The 20,000-nt window shown below is 34.5% G+C and overlaps 2 protein-coding genes across 3 annotated transcripts in view; both read left to right on the top strand.

Annotated features, from left to right (window-relative positions):
- LOC131989079 (endothelin-1 receptor-like) overlaps window positions 1–9,019 on the top strand; it is an 11,538-nt gene extending 2,519 nt beyond the window's left edge. Inside the window, exons 2-7 of the mRNA XM_059354253.1 lie at window positions 1–27; window positions 1,122–1,320; window positions 3,424–3,576; window positions 4,289–4,422; window positions 5,793–5,901; window positions 8,662–9,019. The exon at window positions 1–27 is cut by the window's left edge and continues 101 nt beyond it. Of these exons, the coding sequence (XP_059210236.1) occupies window positions 1–27; window positions 1,122–1,320; window positions 3,424–3,576; window positions 4,289–4,422; window positions 5,793–5,901; window positions 8,662–8,760 (721 nt within the window). The 3' untranslated portion in view covers window positions 8,761–9,019. The remainder of the gene's footprint in view (window positions 28–1,121; window positions 1,321–3,423; window positions 3,577–4,288; window positions 4,423–5,792; window positions 5,902–8,661) is intronic.
- Window positions 9,020–11,728: 2,709 nt separating this feature from the next.
- Window positions 11,729–20,000, top strand: part of LOC131989075 (transmembrane protein 184C-like) — a 44,758-nt gene continuing 36,486 nt past the window's right edge. Inside the window, exons 1-4 of one of the 2 annotated variants that reach the window (XM_059354248.1) lie at window positions 11,729–11,828; window positions 15,004–15,176; window positions 17,160–17,290; window positions 18,445–18,481. In XM_059354248.1, coding sequence (XP_059210231.1) covers window positions 15,060–15,176; window positions 17,160–17,290; window positions 18,445–18,481 — 285 coding nt within the window. In that variant the 5' untranslated portion in view covers window positions 11,729–11,828; window positions 15,004–15,059. Of the gene's footprint in view, window positions 11,829–14,976; window positions 15,177–17,159; window positions 17,291–18,444; window positions 18,482–20,000 lie in introns of those variants that run through there. The other variant, XM_059354249.1, reaches the window with a different exon arrangement.

Genomic DNA, 20,000 nt, shown 5'->3' with positions numbered 1-20,000 from the left:
CAACCTGTGTGCTCTGAGTGTGGACAGGTAACACACACACACACACACACACACACACACACACACACACACACTCAATTATTGTACCTATTAGCACCCTCCAAGGCCCTATTTTTCCCCCCATATTTCCCAACAAACAAACAAACAAACAATAACAAAAGCTTGAGACAGACTAAATAAGTTTTAACTGTCTTCTAGGGCAGCTATTCTCAACCTTGGGGTAGGGACCCCAATTGGGGTCGTGAGATGATTTCTGGGGGTCGCCAAATCATTTTGGAAGTCAGCTCTGTCTCCACTGTGTTAAAGTGTTCATGTGTTAATGTGTTTTAGTCTTTTTGGTCACTTAATGTCTTTTTTTGTTCATTTTGTGTCTTTTTTGGTCATTTTGTTTCCTTTTTTTGGTAATTTTGTGTCTTTTTTTGTTATTTTGTGTCTTTTTTTGCTCATTTTGTGTCTTTTTTGCTCATTTTGTGTCTTTTTTGGTAATTTTGTTTACTTTTTTTGGTCATTTTGTGTCTTTTTTGGGTGATATGAACTGTGTGTGTGAGATTGTGTTCAGTGAGTGGGGGTCACGGACAACATGCATGTTAAATTGGGGGTCGCGACTCAAAAAGGTTGAGAACTACTGCTCTAGGAAACAAACACTCCCCAGGATCTGTGGCTAAAGAAATAACACACCTGCAGGCACACCTGGTCTTCCCTTCTCTCTCCCCCCTTCATTCTGAATATCTCTCTACTATAAATAAAGCTGTAAAATGCCAGTAAGAATTACAATAACAAATCAAAATTAAAATCAGACGAAAAACTTACTAAAATATATATTTAAAAAACAAGACAAATCAAATTTATAAAAAACGTAAATTGTAATAATATATATTTTTTAAAATAATACTGATAAGGATAAAATAGAAAGAAATAAAATAGATAAAAAATATAAAATTACAGCAAAATTACGGCTGAATGGTTTTAGGTATACTTTAGATATTTTTTTATTAATAAAAGAATTACTTCTGCTGTAAATATAAGTATTAAATTAATTTAAACAATATATGCTGCTAAATGAAAACCTTGTTGACACATCTAGAGAGAATAAACAGGCGGTAACACCTCGCTGTCCTCAGGTACCGGGCCGTGGCGTCCTGGTCCCGGGTGCAGGGGACGGGCGTCTCCACGGTAACAGCGGTGGGCATCGTGCTGATCTGGCTGCTGTCGCTGCTGCTCGCCGTGCCCGAGGCCATCGGCTTCAACATGGTCACCTTCAACTACAAGAACGCCACCTTGACCACCTGCATGCTGCAGCCCAGCACGCCATTCATGACCGTGAGTCTTTCTGTCTGTCTATCTATCTATCTATCTATCTATCTATCTATCTATCTATCTATCTATCTATCTATCTATCCATCCATCCATCCATCCATCCATCCATCCATCCATCCATCCGCCTATCTGTCTATCCATCCATCCACCCATCCATCCATCCATCCATCCATCCATCCACCTATCTGTCCATTCATCCATCCATCCATCCATCCATCCATCCATCCATCCATCCATCCATCCATCCATCCATCCATCCATCCATCCATTCATCCATCCATCCATCCATCCATCCATCCATCCATCCATCCATCCACCTATCTGTCCATCCATCCATCCACCTATCTGTCCATCCATCCATCCATCCATCCACCTATCTGTCCATCCATCCATCCATCCATCCACCTATCTGTCCATCCATCCATCCACCTATCTGTCCATCCATCCATCCATCCATCCACCTATCTGTCCATCCATCCATCCATCCACCTATCTGTCCATCCATCCATCCATCCATCCATCCACCCATCCATCCATCCATCCATCCATCCATCCATCCATCCAGCCATATAAAAGCATTTTAAAGATTATTCGAAAATCAAAATCAAGGAAATCATTCTGCGTATATTTCTTGTTATAGTCTAATTATCTTCTAAACACAAACACATTCATATCATTTTGCACTTAATTTTGTTTTTACACAAGCTTTCTCTGAGAAATGTATGACTTTTGAATAACTAGCATGGTTTATGTTTCTGCACATTAAAATCTAAAATTAATTTCTCAGGTCAGAAAGTTATTTGTGTATATACAAGCTGAATTTAAACATTTAATTCCCATCAGATGTCTCTCAGTAATTGGATTAAACAGGTCGTGGGTAAAGGCTTCGTGTGAGTTTGGATCCCTGCTCTGTGGGGACAATAAATGGACTCCTTGGTGCATTTCCATGATCTCTTTGATGTTGTGTTTCATTGTGAGGTCTCTTTAACTCACATGGTTTAGAACATCATTTCCTGTTTACATGCAGGTCGCCACTGGACCAAACAGAGCCAGCCCAGCCACTCAAAACTGAACCTGGGTCAGCTGACCTGCTATCAGTCTATATGAGGTTTTTTCTTCAAATCACTTTAACTGCAGCCAGATACTAAATGTTCCAATAGCCTGAAAGTATTTGAATCTTAATATTCAAATATTTATGTAACAAGGCAGTTCAAGGACAAGACAGTAGTTCCAAACAAAGATCAAGTGGTTCTGTTGCTTTAAGGCAGTAGTTCTCAACCTTTTTGACCCCCAATTTAACATCCATGTTGTCCACGACCCCCGCTCACTGAACACAATCTCACACGTACAGTTCAGATCACCCAAAAAAGAAACAAAATGACCAAATAAAGGAAACAAAATGAACAAAAAAGACACGAATGGACCACAAAATGACCAAAAAAGACACAAATTGAGCAAAAAAGACACAAAATGACCAAAGAAAAGACACAAATTGAGCAAAAAAGACACAAAATGACCAAAGAAAAGACACAAATTGAGCAAAAAAGACACAAAATGACCAAAGACAAGACACAAATTGAGCAAAAAAGACACAAAATGACCAAAGAAAAGAAACAAATTGAGCAAAAAAGACGCAAAATGACCAAAAAAGACACAAAATGACTAAATAAGAAACAAAATGACCAAAAAAGACACAAATTGACCACAAAATGATCGAAAAAAGACACAAAATGACCTATAAGGACACAAAATGGCCAAAAAAAGACACAAAATTACCAAAAAAAAGACACAAAATGACCAAAAAAAGACATTAAGTGACCAAAAAGACTAAAACACATTAACACATGAACACTTTAACACAGTGGAGACAGAGCTGACTTCCAAAATGATTTGGTGACCCCCAGAAATCATCTCGCGACCCCAATTGGGGTCCCGACCCCAAGGTTGAGAACAGCTGCTTTAAGGTGGTTCTATGATACGTTGTTCATTAATGATTCTATTGTGTTTTTAAAGATTTTGCGTCCAATGCGTCCAGTGCTTATAAAACTGAATGGGAGGTTCTAAAGTTATTCAAGGTTCTAAGAAGTTTGTTTCTCTGTGTTCCAGTTCTACCGGGACGCCAAGGACTGGTGGCTGTTTGGCTTCTACTTCTGCGTGCCTCTGACCGTTTCTGCAGTTTTCTACGGCCTGATGACCTGCGAGATGCTCCGACACCAGAAGGGAAGTCTGAGGATCGCTCTGAGCGAACACCTCAAACAGGTACGGCTTGTTCAAACCACACAGCAGCCGGGGTTGTTGTTTTAAATATTTTTTTAATATTTTTTTATTGCATTTTCCAACATAGACAAAAACAACAAACAACACACTGTGGCCACAGAAAACAAATATCCAATTACTCATTACGTAATACAGACAATACAATGAAAATGCTCTATTGACAGTGATGTAGCAAATACACATCTGGAAAAAAAGAAGTGAAGAGTCGTTAAAAATAAAAAAAACTATTTTTCCAAAAATCTCAATTTCCATTTTGAGAGAAAGCTAGTTTTTTGATAATTAAAAATAATAATAAGTAAATGAATGTCCTTCTTTATAACCCAAAAACATCAGTTAGCCAGTTTCCCTCATTGCCATCTATCATCCATTTTAATACAATAGTTGTGAGTCGTTTATTTAAAGAAGGGTGCCCAGATCTTTAAAAAGTCACCCATCTTACATTTAAATCTCTGTGTTAAATATTCCATTGGTATTAGATCAAATATCACTTTGTGCCAACCCCCAATTGTTGGAGGTGCATTATCAATCCATCTGAGCAATATATTCTTTCGAGCAGCAAATGTGAGAATACTGAGCAGACTTCTCTGATGAGTCCCTTTAATATGAGGACTGGGTAAACCAAGAAGCAGAACCTGTGGATCAGCACCAAGCTGGACATGTTGATCAGCTTCTAAATAAAAGTTTCTCTCTGCAGCGTAGAGAAGTAGCTAAAGCCGTGTTCTGCCTGGTGATGATCTTCGCTCTGTGCTGGTTCCCACTTCATCTGAGTCGCCTGCTGAAGAGGACCGTCTACATCTCCCATGATGCTCACCGCTGTGAGCTGTTGAAGTAGGTGGACAAGATGTTGTTTGAGCGTATGTTGCTAGGTTATTATAGTTAACGAAAACTAACGAAATAACGAAAACTAGAATTGAAAAAACATTTTCGTTAACTGAAATAAAAATAAAAACTAGAGTTTTTAAAAAACGATAACTAACTGAAACTGTATTTTGTGGTTAGAAAACTAACTAAAACTAACTAAAATTATAGTGGAAATGTCCTTAGTTTTCGTTTTTGTCAACTTTTTTCATTCATAATTCAGTGTATTTATTAGAACATGCAACACATGGTGAATATGTTTACTGAGACTGGGATGTTTACACTAGAACCAAAATACAAAACAGTTAATAACCTTATTGGGGCTGAGATGGTAAACCAAAGGAAATAAAGGAAACATTTATTATGACCTCTTTGAATCACGCACCAACACATAGCCCATTACAAAAAAACTAAAACTAACACTAAAACTAATAAAAACTAAACTAAAACTAAACATTTTCAAAAAAAATAAAAAATAAACTAAAACTAGAAAACTCACTCTAAAAACTAACTTAAACTAACTGAATTTGAAAAGAAAAATTCACAACAAAATTAAAACTAAAACTAATGAAAAATCAAAAACTATTATAACCTTGGTGTGTTGTTTAAGCGTTAATGCAGTCACTTCGTCTCTGCACTGTTAAAAATGTCTGTAGATTTTACGTTGAGAAACTGCTAAACCACGACAGTAAAAGACCGTAAAATGATAAATGGGTTAATTCAGTTTCAGTAACAATGAAACACCGTAAATATATATATCAGCCAAAACACTTTTTTTTACAGTTTGTTTAAGAAAAAAATACATTACTCCACTGTAAAATACACAAAAATATACTGTAATATATACACAAGCCAATTTTTGCATTTATTTTTTGTAAAAATACTTTTTCTAACTGTTAAATGTACTAAACACCATGAAAATATACTGTAATATTTAATGATAAAATCTTTAATAAATTAAAGTACTAAATAAAATACTTTATAAATTATGCAGCATTTATTAAGTATTTTCTTGTCAATTATATGGCAGAACAGCGTTTCTTTTGATGGAAAAACTTTATTTTTTACGGTAAAATATGGAATAAAATGGCAATCTTACACGGGAAATCAACAGTGCTAATATAATTTATTACAAATAAACCACATAATATTTATTACGGTAAAGTTTTTTACCATTTAAAGTTTTTTACCATAAAAACAACAGGTTTTGTTTTTTCTACAGTGTGGTTGTACGTTTAAAATGATCCGTACAGTATTTAATCTTATTGTGCTTTCACTGGTGTCATCACATCTTCCATTTTACTTGTAGTTTTTAATGTGTTCTTCTTCTGTGGTTGCAGTTTGCTGTTGGTGCTAGACTACTTCAGCATCAACATGGCAACAATCAACTCCTGCATCAACCCCATAATCCTCTTCTTCGTCTCCAAGAAGTTCAAAAAGTGCTTCAAGGTAAAAACTGAGCGCCGCTGTGCTTCGTGGTGCGAGTGTTGATGGTAGTGGATGTCAGTATGACATCACAGCGAGGTCACAGGGTCAGAGGGCGTGAGACACAGACAGAGATAAGGACACTATCTAAATGTTTTGGGATACAGCGAGGGGAAAACATGGAAAGGTCGTGACCTTTGATAAAAGACTTGTGGGAAGTGACCAGTGACATGTCTTTAAAGGGAAACTCCACCAACTTTACACACTGAGTCAGTTTACTCGCCAAAGGAGAACGTCAGCCTGCATGTCCAAACATGCTCCAAACAAAATTTCGTTGTCTTGTACAATGACAATAAAGTTCTATTCTATATTCTATTCTATTCTATTCTGTCTGCAACATTCTGAGCGTTTTAAAAGTCGACCAAAATAACCCAGAAAGTCTTTGTCACAAACTGGAGATGTGGAGAAAGACATGAGAGGGTCAGAAGAAAAGGATCCTATCGGTAGTGTTGTTAGTCTGAGGTACCTCCTCAACTCAGCAGCCTATAAATAATAATAATGTTTGCAAATGTTTTTCATACAACTGAACTGTCAATATTTTGGTTGGTTTGCAGCAGTTACTAGCCTACTACTTGGAGTGAAGCTGAATGTTTTAACTGTTTATCCATTAGCCTACTTTAGCTTATTATTATCCATTACTTTAGCTAACTATCTCAACATTTATCCACCAGTTTAGCTAACTATCTCAACATTTATCCATTAGGTTAGCTACCTATTTCAACATGTATCCATTACTTTAGCTAACCATCTCAACATTTATCCATTAGGTTAGCTAACTATTTCAACATGTATCCATTACTTTAGCTAACTATCTCAACATTTATCCATCAGTTTAGCTAACCATCTCAACATTTATCCATCAGTTTAGCTAACCATCTCAACATTCATCCATTGCTTTAGCTAACTATCTCAACATTTATCCATTACTCTAGCTAACCATCTCAACATTTATCCATTACTCTAGCTAACCATCTCAACATTTATCCATTACTCTAGCTAACCATCTCAACATTTATCCATTACTCTAGCTAACCATCTCAACATTTATCCATTACTCTAGCTAACCATCTCAACATTTATCCATTACTCTAGCTAACTATCTCAACATTTATCCATTACTTTAGCTAACTATCTCAACATTTATCCATTACTTTAGCTAACTATCTCAACATTTATCCATTACTTTAGCTAACTATCTCAACATTTATCCATCAGTTTAGCTAACCATCTCAACATTTATCCATTATTTTAGCTAACCATCTCAACATTTATCCATTATTTTAGCTAACTATCTCAACATTTATCCATTAGGTTAGCTAACCATCTCAACATTTATCCATCAGTTTAGCTAACCATCTCATCATTTATCCATTAGGTTAGCTAACTATTTCAACATTTATCCATTAGGTTAGCTAACTATCTCAACATTTATCCATTAGGTTAGCTAACCATCTCATCATTTATCCATTAGGTTAGCTAACTATCTCAACATTTATCCATTAGGTTAGCTAACTATCTCAACATTTATCCATTAGGTTAGCTAACTATCTCAACATTTATCCATTACTTTAGCTAACTATCTCAACATTTATCCATTAGGTTAGCTAACCATCTCATCATTTATCCATTAGGTTAGCTAACCATCTCAACATTTATCCATTAGGTTAGGTAACTATTTCAACATTTATCCATTAGGTTAGCTAACCATCTCAACATTTATCCATTACTTTAGCTAACCATCTCAACATTTATCCATTAGGTTAGCTAACTATTTCAACATTTATCCATTACGTTAGCTACCTATTTTCAACATTTATCCATTACTTTAGCTAACTATCTCAACATTTATCCATCAGTTTAGCTAACCATCTCAACATTTATCCATTAGGTTAGCTAACTATTTCAACATTTATCCATTAGGTTAGCTAACTATCTCAACATTTATCCATTACTTTAGCTAACTATCTCAACATTTATCCATTAGGTTAGCTACCTATTTTCAACATTTATCCATTACTTTAGCTAACTATCTCCATTACTTTAGCTAACTATTTCAAGAATTATCCATAAAGTTAGCTAATATTTCAACATTTATCCATAAAGTTAGCTAACGATTTCAACATTTATCCATTAGGTTAGCTCAGAATGTTTATCCATTACTTTTAGCGATAGGCCTATTTAATCCAGATCCACGTCAATCCATTACTTTTCTCTAAGTACTTAGGAGTTTATCCCAAAAAATTTCACGTATCATTTAAGACTGAATAGTATTTTAAACTAACCATGTAAGCCAATTATGCAATACTTTTAGCCAACTTCCCAACTGATTAGTTTTCTTATAACTAACAGTTTGTCTATCTCTTTTAATTAATCAAGTGTTTTTATTGTTTAGTCAGTACAGCTGTTTATTCCTATGATTCACTCATTACTTATGGCTACCTATTTAAATGTATTTGCTAACTATAGTTTTCACACACTTATAGATATATATACATATACAGAAGTAGGCTTTAACACCTTGAATAACGATGGGAAATGTATTATGGGTAATAAAGGATAGGGGACTAAATATCAGGAAATCTCTCTGCATCAGTCGCTTCGTTCTTTTTGAATGTGTCTCCTTCATCTTTATGGAAGTGAAATATAAATCACTGGAGTACCCCTTTAATCACCCCTCTGTCTGTCTGTCTGTCTGTCTGTCTGTCTGTCTGTCTCTCTCTCCAGTCCTGTCTGTGTTGTTGGTGTTATTCTGGCTCTCTCTCCAACAGTATGCTGCCTCTTCACCATGGGACGAGCCTGCAGTACAAACACACTGACCACTGAGAGAGAGAGAGAGAGAGAGAGAGAGAGAGAGAGAGAGAGAGAGAATCTGTATCTTCATCAGAAACTCAACAACTGAGAGAGACATTGTTGTGATACAGATAACCACTATATTGATCCTCTAGTACAGTAGTTCTCAACCTTTTTGAGTCGCGACCCCCAATTTAACATGCATGTTGTCCGCGACCCCCACTCACTGAACACAATCTCACAGTTCAGATCACCCAAAAAAGACACAAAATGACCAAAAAAAGGAAACAAAATGACCAAAAAAGACAGAAAATGACCAAAAAAGAAACAAAATGACCAAAAAAAGGAAACAAAATGACCAAAAAAAGGAAACAAAATGACCAAAAAAGACAGAAAATGACCAAAAAAGAAACAAAATGACCAAAAAAAGGAAACAAAATTACCAAAAAAAGGAAACAAAATGACCAAAAAAGACACAAATTGACCACAAAATGATCAAAAAAGACACAAAATGGCCAAAAAAGACTCAAAATGACCAAAAAAAGACACAAAATGACCCAAAAAACAAACAAAATTACGAAAAAGACACAAAACGACAAAAAACAACACAAAAAGACCAAAAAAAGGAAACAAAATGACCAAAAAAGACACAAATTGACCACAAAATGATAAAAGAAAGACACAAAATGACCAAAAAAAGACACAAAATGACCAAAAAAAGCAAACAAAATTACCAAATAAAGACACAAATTGACCACAAAATGATCAAAAAGACTCAAAATGACCAAAAAAAGACACAAAATGACCCAAAAAAGAAACATAATTACGAAAAAGACACAAAACGACAAAAAACAACACAAAAAGACCAAAAAAAGGAAACAAAATGACCAATAAAGACACAAATTGACCAGAAAATTATTAAAAAAAAGACACAAAAAAGACACAAAATGACCAAATAACACACAAAATGACAAAAAAAAAGACATTAAGTGACCAAAAAGACTAAAACACATGAACACTTTAACACAGTGGAGACAGAGCTGACTTCCAAAATGATTTGGCGACCCCCAGAAATCATCTCGCGACCCCAATTGGGGTCCCGACCCCAAGGTTGAGAACAGCTGCTCTAATGTTTTTTTTATTGTGTATTTATTCAGGTCTACATGTACATTTTATGACAGACTAATTATTGTATGGTGATAGTGTATAATACTCTACATTATGGCTGAAGTTTGTGGCCAACAATGTCAACTTACTTTCTAGTACTTTTTGTGTTCTGTGTACTTTCTGTTACTGAATTAAATGTACTAATACCACACTGTGAAACTACTCCACTGTAAGTGAAAGTCCTGCAGTAAAAGTACAAAAGTATCAGCATCAAGATTTTCTTAAAGTATCAAAAGTAGAAGTACTTGTTATGTAGAATGGACCCACTCAGATTGTTTTATATATTCTCTATATAATATTGTATTATTATTATTATTATTGATGCATTTATGTACGCAGCATTTTTGTTGTCCAATTAGGGTTGATTTAACTACTTTATATACTGTTATGAGGTGTAATTAATAAAAATGCAGAATCATTTTGAATGTTTTTCATGTTAAATATTGACCAGAAAAATAACAAAAGCTGTCCGGTTAATGTGGTTGTTGTTGTTGTTATTGTTATTTTTACACGAAAACTTTAAATTCAATATAAAATGAAAAAATAACCTAAACATTTAGCAGAATATTAAAGTTGAAAAAAAAAACAAAGACATAAAAATATATATATATATTTAAATACAGATATTTATTGTTTATTTTTTCCCGTGGTTTTCTTGATAATAACCAAAATTATTATTAAGAAAACCATGTATGTATGTGTATATATATATATATATATATATATATATATATATATATATACATACATAACAATCAAATCATTTTACAGAAAATTTCTTTACAGACAAATTACAGTAAATATCTGTATTTATATCTGTAGAATAACTACTATATATATATATATATATATAAATATACATATATATGTATATATATATATAAATATACATATATATATACATATATACATATATATATACACATAGCAATCAAATCATTTTACAGAAAATTTCTTTACAGACAAATTACAGTAAATATCTGTTTTTATATCTGTAGAATAACTAACATTTGTAGAAAAAAAAGATAGAAAAAGACTATAAAAAACAATAATAATACAGTAGAATTCTGTATTTTTTACTCTTTTTTTACATTGTGTATTTACTGTATATTAAATATATATTTGGTCGATATTTACTGAATATTATCAGTTTATATTAGTGGACACAGTGTGAATTAAAATATTTTTAATATTTTGGTTTTCTTGATAATAACCAAATTATTATTAAGAAAACCATGTATGTATGTATATATATATATATATATATATATATATATATATATATATATATATATATATACACATAGCAATCAAATCATTTTACAGAAAATTTCTTTACAGACAAATTACAGTAAATATTTGTATTTATATCTGTAGAATAACTAACATTTGTAGAAAAAAAAAAGAAAGAAAAATACTATAAAAAACAATAATAATACAGTAGAATTCTGTATTTTTTACTCTTTTTTTACATTGTGTATTTACTGTATATTAAATATATATTTGGTCGATATTTACTTGATGTTATCAGTTTATATTAGTGGACACAGTGTGAATTAAAATATTTTTGAATTAAAGATAATTAGATTTATCAGCTGTTTCCTGTCGGTCACGTGACTGACGGTTGAGATTCTCCTCGTGACGCGGCGCGCGGTGACAACACACAACAGCGGACCGGACCGGACCGGAGCCCCGGACACACGAGCCCGACCCGGAGCTGATCCGGACCCGACCCGGACCTGATCCGGACCCGACCCGGACCTGATCGGGGCGGACCAGACGACGATAACGGTGACTGTCCGGTGTGTGTGTGTGTGTGTGTGTGTGCGCGCGCATGTGTGCGGCCGGGCGGAGGAGAGATGCGTTGCCTGGTAACAGAAACAGGAGCGAGGAGGGAAAACAGGCCAACCGTCACCAACCGCCACTCTGAATTTGTAACGGTCCAAATCTTTCACTATCTACCGTTAACCCGCCTTTTTAGACGTCTAACTGCTTGTTTTCACTGATTAATGTGTCCGTATTTGATATTTATTAGCCGAAAATACTCTTTCTGTTTCTGTAACAAGCTAACTGTGTCGTGTTTACAATGACCTCACTGCATTTAAAGCTCATTTTGTAAATACATTTAACGTTTATAACGTTTATAACAACAATGGCGTCGCGATATTCTACAATTTTAAATGTAATCAGTGTTTTTAATTCTTTAAAATACGCCTACAGAGCAAAAACAATCAGTTTAACCGACAAACTGTAAATAATTTGAACTTTATATGCTCTATATTCTAATATATATATGAAATAAGGGGAAAAGTTTGTGGTCGTTTTGTTAAAAAAACGACTTTATGTTTGAATATTTAATCTGTTATTTTATATATATATATATATCAAATCATTTTACAGAAAATGTCTTTACAGACAAATTACAGTAAATATCTGTATTTATATGTGTAGAATAACTAACATTTGTAGGGAAAAAAAGTGTTTTTAATTCTTTAAATACGCCTACAGAGCAAAAACAGTTTAACCGACAAACTGTAAATATTTTGAACTTTATATGCTCTTTATTCTAATATATATATGAAATAAGGGGAAAAGTTTGTGGTCGTTTTGTTTTAAAAAAACGACTTTATGTTTGAATATTTAATCTGTTATTTTATATATATATATATATATATATATATATATATATATATCAAATCATTTTACAGAAAATTTCTTTACAGACAAATTACAGTAAATATCTGTATTTATATCTGTAGAATAACTAACATTAGTAGAAAAAAAAAGTGTTTTTAATTCTTTAAAATACGCCTACAGAGCAAAAACAGTTTAACCGACAAACTGTAAATAATTTGAACTTTATATGCTCTATATTCTAATATATATCTGAAATAAGGGGAAAAGTTTGCGGTCGTCTTGTTTGTTTATGTTTGAATATTTAATCTGTTATTTTATATATATATATATATATATATATATATATATATATATATATATATATATATATATATATATATATAGGCCTATATATATAAAATCATTTTACAGAAAATTTCTTTACAGACAAATTACAGTAAATATCTGTATTTATATGTGTAGAATAACTAACATTTGTAGAAAAAAAAATGTTTTTAATTCTTTAAAATACGCCTACAGAGCAAAAACAGTTTAACCGACAAACTGTAAATATTTTGCTTTATATGCTCTTTATTCTAATATATATATGAAATAAAAGGGGAAAAGTTTGTGGTCGTTTTGTTTTAAAAAAAACGACTTTATGTTTGAATATTTAATCTGTTATTTTATATCAAATCATTTTACAGAAAATGTCTTTACAGACAAATTACAGTAAATATCTGTATTTATATGTGTAGAATAACTAACATTTGTAGGGAAAAAAAGTGTTTTTAATTCTTTAAATACGCCTACAGAGCAAAAACAGTTTAACCGACAAACTGTAAATATTTTGAACTTTATATGCTCTTTATTCTAATATATATATGAAATAAGGGGAAAAGTTTGTGGTCGTTTTGTTTTAAAAAAACGACTTTATGTTTGAATATTTAATCTGTTATTTTATATATATATATATATATATATATATATCAAATCATTTTACAGAAAATGTCTTTACAGACAAATTACAGTAAATATCTGTATTTATATGTGTAGAATAACTAACATTTGTAGAAAAAAAAAGTGTTTTTAATTCTTTAAAATACGCCTACAGAGCAAAAACAGTTTAACCGACAAACTGTAAATAATTTGAACTTTATATGCTCTTTATTCTAATATATATATGAAATAAGGGGAAAGTTTGTGGTCGTCTTGTTTAAAAAAACGACTTTATGTTTGAATATTTAATCTGTTATTTTATATATATATATATATATATATATATATATATATCAAATCATTTTACAGAAAATGTCTTTACAGACAAATTACAGTAAATATCTGTATTTATATCTGTAGAATAACTAACATTTGTAGAAAAAAAAGTGTTTTTAATTCTTTAAAATACGCCTACAGAGCAAAAACAGTTTAACCGACAAACTGGAAATAATTTGAACTTTATATGCTCTATATTCTAATATATATATATGAAATAAGGGGGAAAGTTTGTGGTCGTTTTGTTAAAAAAACTACTTTATGTTTGAATATTTAATCTGTTATTTTATTTCTGCAGCTAGTTTCCTGTTTGAGTCCATATTTGATATTTTTTGCAATTTATTATAGGTAAAACTACACCAATATTTATGTGATATTGGTCTGATGTCATTTCCACAGCTTTGAAATATTAAAAAATATTAAACGTAATCCTTGTTTTTAACTCTTTAAAATATGCCTATAGAGCAAAACAGTGATTCTAAATGATAGACAGCAAATATTTTGATTTTTATATGCTCCATATTGAAATATAATTTAAATTGTAGCAAAAGTTTGAGGTCTTGCTAAGAAATTTGAGTTTAACTTTGAATATGTTATCAGTTTATTTTATTTCTGCAGCTAGCTTCCTGTTTGAGTCCATATTTGATATTTTCAGCAATTAATTAGGGAAAAAACAATAACAATATTTCTGTCTACTTTCATGTTTAATGTTACACTAATTGCCCCTCATCGATTTTTTCTATGTAGAGAAATTAAAAATGTATGACATTTATAATGTCAATAGTGTTTATTAGTGCATTATTCAACAATATTGAATATAATCTGTGTTTTTAACTCGCCTGTAGAGCAACAGTCAGTTTAATAGATAGACAGTGAATCATTTATATCTGAACTTTATATGCTAAAAGAAGAAATAGATAAATAAAATAAAAATAAACAACCATTACTTAAAAAACACAATAATAACAATAATGATATAATATGATGCACCTCATTTCAAATGTTTCATTGTAAAGCGTATATTTAAAAGATAATAAATAGAAAGGAAAAATAAATAAAATAGGTAGATAAATAAGAGAAAAAAATAACAATTAATTAATTAATTAATTAATTAAAAAATACAATAATAATAAAAGGAAATGTAAAAAAAAAAGTATAAGATAAAGAAAATATCTGTAATACTGTACCTGTCTCCATCCTGACTCTTTTTTCCCTCAGGTGTGTCTTAAAGGTGTAGCATGCGCCTGTAGCCTGTACTGAGGGAAAACAGCATCATGCCGTGTTCCTGTGCAGAGTGGCGGCGGTGGATCCGCCCGCTGGTTCTGGTCCTGTACGCTCTGCTGCTGGTGGCCGTGCTGCCGCTCTGCATCTGGGAGCTGAAAAAGGACAAGGTGCTCGCTGCTCCTCATAATGGCCCTCAGTTATCAAACCAGCGTACGTCAGAAAGTGAGCGTAAAGTGGGCGTACGATCATTTTTACGCAAGCCTCGGCATTTATCAATTTGGACGTGAGCGGAGCGTACGATCAGATCTCAGTCTGCTCTCAGCTCGTGTACGCAAATCTGATTCAGCGTGAAGTCGACACGTCTGAGTCGGAGAATTGATCTTAGACTATTGTATCGATGCCTGGAGCTGATAAAACTCTGTGGTGTTTTGATTTTTAATAGTGACAAAACATGTTTAGACTACATCATTTATCATTGAAACATAATCCAAAAATAAATACACCCTGCGATCGTGAAATTCTTTAAAACTAGCCGAGGATATTAAATGTTGTTGTCTTCTGCTGTTTACTGTTATCATTATTATTATTATTATTATTATCCAGCTCCGACACCGGAGCGTCAGCGTCTCTTTCACCAGCGGTTCTGACCCAATAGAAACATTTCCAATCAGCGCCGCCACACGCTCCTCTGACTAGGACATCATTATTAGTAAATGTAAAGAGGTGAAGAATATATCTCCATCATAATAATAGCAATATTTGGATATTATATAGATTATTAGGCTTTATATATCACGATGTATAAATTAATTACTCAAACCTCGCCGGGAGTTTAATAGTCCGCTACTCTGCTGACAGCAGCGTTTCACTTTCTGACTCTGAGAAATTCCTCTTCTTTTTGAAATAAAACTTACTTTAAAACATTGTTTACCTCCTTTAACCAAAAAGCTGAAAACTTCTAAGTCCGTGCTCCAAATGTAAAATATTTAAAAAAATATAAGAGTTTATAACTATAAGTACTTTTATTTCATAAACCTCTGTCGCTGCGTATTTCTTTAATATGTCTATATTGCCCCTATTGTTAATTGTAACGGTGCACTTTGCTAATAAAGCTGACTTTAGAGGGTGAAAAAATCCTCTTTTTGGCCGTATTGCGCCCTTCGGTGTCGTAAACTCTGAAGGCGAGTCTTCTGAATCGGGTATATATTATATATATATTATATATATTAGGGTGTGGTAAAATTACGCTTGTTTCGAGCCGCCACATTTATCAACAGCCGATCATTCTTACGGTGCGTTCAGACCGGACGCGTAGCGAATATTTCGCGCGACAAGATTACATACAAAGTCAATGCAAACACGCGAATAGACGCGAATTTTTGCCGGCGGCGTGAATCGCGGGTTTCGCGCGACACGAATGCCGCGATTGATGCGAATGTCGCGGCGCGAATGGAACAACGCGAATTCGCGTGAGTTCAATAAATTCAACTTTGGCGAAATATTCGCGTGACGCTGTGTCGGGACAGCCTATCAGCGTTGAGATTCTGGACGACAGTGTCCGAGATACATACATGAGAGATAGGAGAAAAGAGGCAGGAAGGAGGAGTGGGTCGGCAGGAGGGAAAAAGGTGGAAGTACTCTGCGGTCCTCTCTCCGTGCTGAGTGCGCCTCCGGATGATGTCACTCACCCAGACACGACGGCGTGTTTTCCGACGTATCTCGGACTTCCAGAGCAGGTACAGGGACGCTATGCTTGTAATGTCAGCCATGGTTGATGACAGAATGAAATGGAGGCAATTATTTGGCGCTAAATAGTCTCTTGGGCGAAAATTCGCGTCGCGTTTACTCGCGCAAGTGACGCGAATTAAATTAAATTCTCGCGCGTATCAACTCGCGCGAGTAACGCGATGCGAAAATTCGCTACGCGTCCGGTCTGAACACACGGTTACGATGTGATTGGCGAGATACGATCATTTGATAAATCACACGTGGACCCTGTCGTAAGACCAAATATACACTCAGATCTGCGCTGGTTTCTACGCTCGCTTGATAAATGAGGGCCACTGTCACTGAAGGAACATTTTCACCTTTACAGAGTTTATTAAGAGCATAAATCAGCTGTTAGTGACTTCCTGCTTGTGTCTGTGCAGGTGGGGACTCACAGTAAAGCCTGGTTCATAGCAGGCATCTTCGTCTTCCTCACCATCCCCATCTCTCTGTGGGGGATCCTGCAGCACATCGTACACTACACACAGCCGGAGCTGCAGAGGCCCATCATCAGGTACACACACACACACACACACACACACACACACACACACACACAGAGTCTGGAAATGTGAAATGTAGTATTAGTCAGGCGGCTTAGCTAAATAAAGGGGACACGCTGGACAAAAGCACCAAATTTTTTCCACATGCTCTCTATCACCATAGGTTTCAATTTTTGGTAGGAGCCACTTCATCAAGATGGCCGATCCGAGATGACACCCATATAAAGTCTATGAGAACCAATACATCTTCCAAGCCACTCAGAAGGTCAATCTTGGTGTCAAAATCTACATTTTCTGGGTCAAAGAATCATTTAAAGCTGTTGAGAATATCACTAGATGATTATTTGATCAAATAGAAATGTTCATTTTCACCCAGACAGGTAGGTAACTCGCTTCAAGTGCTGCAGCAGAGAATCCTGAGCTGAAAATGTTTGGAATCTAATAATTATGTAAATACATGGCTAAAATGAACATATCAATTTGATCATCTAGTGATATTCTCAGTAGCTTTAAATGATTCTTTGACCCAGAAAATGTATATTTTGACACTAAGATTGACCTTCTAAGTGGCTTAGAAGATATATTGGTTCTCATAGATTTTATATGGCTGCCATCTCCGATCTGCAATCTTGATGAAGTGGCTCCTACCAAAAATTTAAACCTATAGTGATAGAGAGCATGTGGAAAAAATTTGGTGCTTTTGTCCGACGTGTCCCCTTTCTTCCCAAATCTGGTCCTAAACCACCGGACTATATGTAGTTTTTGAGATGTAGTGTTGAAACACAGGAAACATATTGAGGAAATGTGAGTGAGTACAGTATTTTTTTTAGAACTACTACAGCTTTGCATCTCAGAGTTTGGTACGATAATGTGACAAACACTTCCTTAGAATCATTGAGAGGAAAATCTGCCTGACGATACAGTTTAACTGCCAGGAAACTGTTTTTAGTTCACCGAGAACCACAGCAGCTTCTGGCTCACTGCGTTTATACGACATTTAGAACTCATTATTAACTAGAAACATGTTTTAATGACGCTATCAAATGTGATTTTTAAGTTCTGTAATATCTTACTTACACCTTTTAAAACGTTTAGGAGTTTTAAAATGTGTTTGTGTTGAGTTAAGTTATTGTTTAATTTATTTTTTTTCGTCTTCTTCCACCAGAATACTGTGGATGGTGCCGATATACAGTTTGGACAGCGTGAGTCATAATCACACACACACACACACACACACACACACACACACACACACACACACACACACACACACAGTAATTGGAGGCAGTGGGAGTCACAGGACCAGAGACGTTAACAGTCAGTCCTCTGTGTCTCTTTATTACAGTTAATGTGATAATCAGACATTCCACCAATCTGTCCTCTTCTGTCTCCTTTGTCCTCTTTCCTTCCTTCCTACCTTCCTTTCTTCCTCCCCTCCTTTATACCTTCCACACTGCAAAAAAACAAAAGTTGGGTGAGCTCAAAATTTCAAGGCAACAAACTTCAATAGAATTTTAAGTTGGACAATTAAACTAAATATTTTAAGTTTTGTTTTTGAGTTTGCTCAACTCTGAATTCAGATTGTTGTCAAATCAACTGTAAGTTGTACTAACTTATAATTTTACATTGTAATAACTTTTAATCCTTACTTCTGCTAACTTCTGCAATGTGCTGAATTGGCACGATTGTAACGCCGCTATGAAATGTTAGCTAATGTTGCGAACACAATTTTGAGTTAGCATTGATAAGCTAATGGCTACTCTTGTAGCTGTAACAAGCAGCGCCGCTAGCATCAGTTAGCCGCTAGCATCAATTAGCCGCTAGCATCAATTAGCCGCTAGCATCAGTTAGCCGCTAGCATCAATTAGCCGCCAGCATCAGTTAGCCGCTAGCATCAGTTAGCCGCTAGCATCAATTAGCCGCTAGCATAAGTTAGCCGCTAGCATCAATTAGCCGCCAGCATCAGTTAGCCGCTAGCATCAGTTAGCCGCTAGCATCAATTAGCCGCTAGCTTCAGTTAGCCGCTAGCATCAGTTAGCCGCTAGCATCAATTAGCCGCTAGCATCAGTTAGCCACTAGCTTCAGTTAGCCGCTAGCATCAATTAGCCACTAGCATCAATTAGCCGCTAGCATCATTTAGCCGCTAGCTTTTGCTAATGACTGAATTTCACCGCTTTCCCGCATTTCCCAACAAAGAAATAAGAGTTATCAGAACTATTGTCCCTTGTTGTGAACCCCAACTTAAAGATATAAGTAACAACAACTCACCAACTTGTTTTTGAGCAGACAACTGGCTTCCTTTGTTGTGCTAACTTGCATTATTGCCCTAAATGTCAATAATTTATATTTCCAAGTTTTACCAACTTGAATCACTGATTTAGGCCAAAAAATACACAAGTTGATTTTTTTGCAGTGCGTGCATCTTTCCTTTCTTCCTTCTTTTTCTCCTTTTAGCCTTTTTTCTTTCCTTCCTTTCTTGAATTCCTCACCATTTTTATTCCTATCTTTTTTACTTTTTCCCTTTCTTTCCTCCCCTTCTTCCCTTCTTTCTGCCTTCTGTGCTTTCCTTCTCTCTTCCATCTTCCGTCCTTCCTTCCTTTCTTGAATTTCTCGCCTTTTTTATTCCCCTCTTTTTCCTTTCTCCCCTTCTTTCAACTCCCCTTCCTTCCCTCTTTCCCCCTTTCTTTCCTTGTCATCCTTCCTTCCTGGGCTTCCCTCTTT

This window comes from Centropristis striata, chromosome 17 (assembly GCF_030273125.1).
Source record: "Centropristis striata isolate RG_2023a ecotype Rhode Island chromosome 17, C.striata_1.0, whole genome shotgun sequence".
NCBI classification, from domain to species: domain Eukaryota; kingdom Metazoa; phylum Chordata; class Actinopteri; order Perciformes; family Serranidae; genus Centropristis; species Centropristis striata.
The sequence above is the reverse complement of the archived record's forward strand: the minus strand, read 5'-3'. Positions and strand labels throughout refer to the sequence as shown.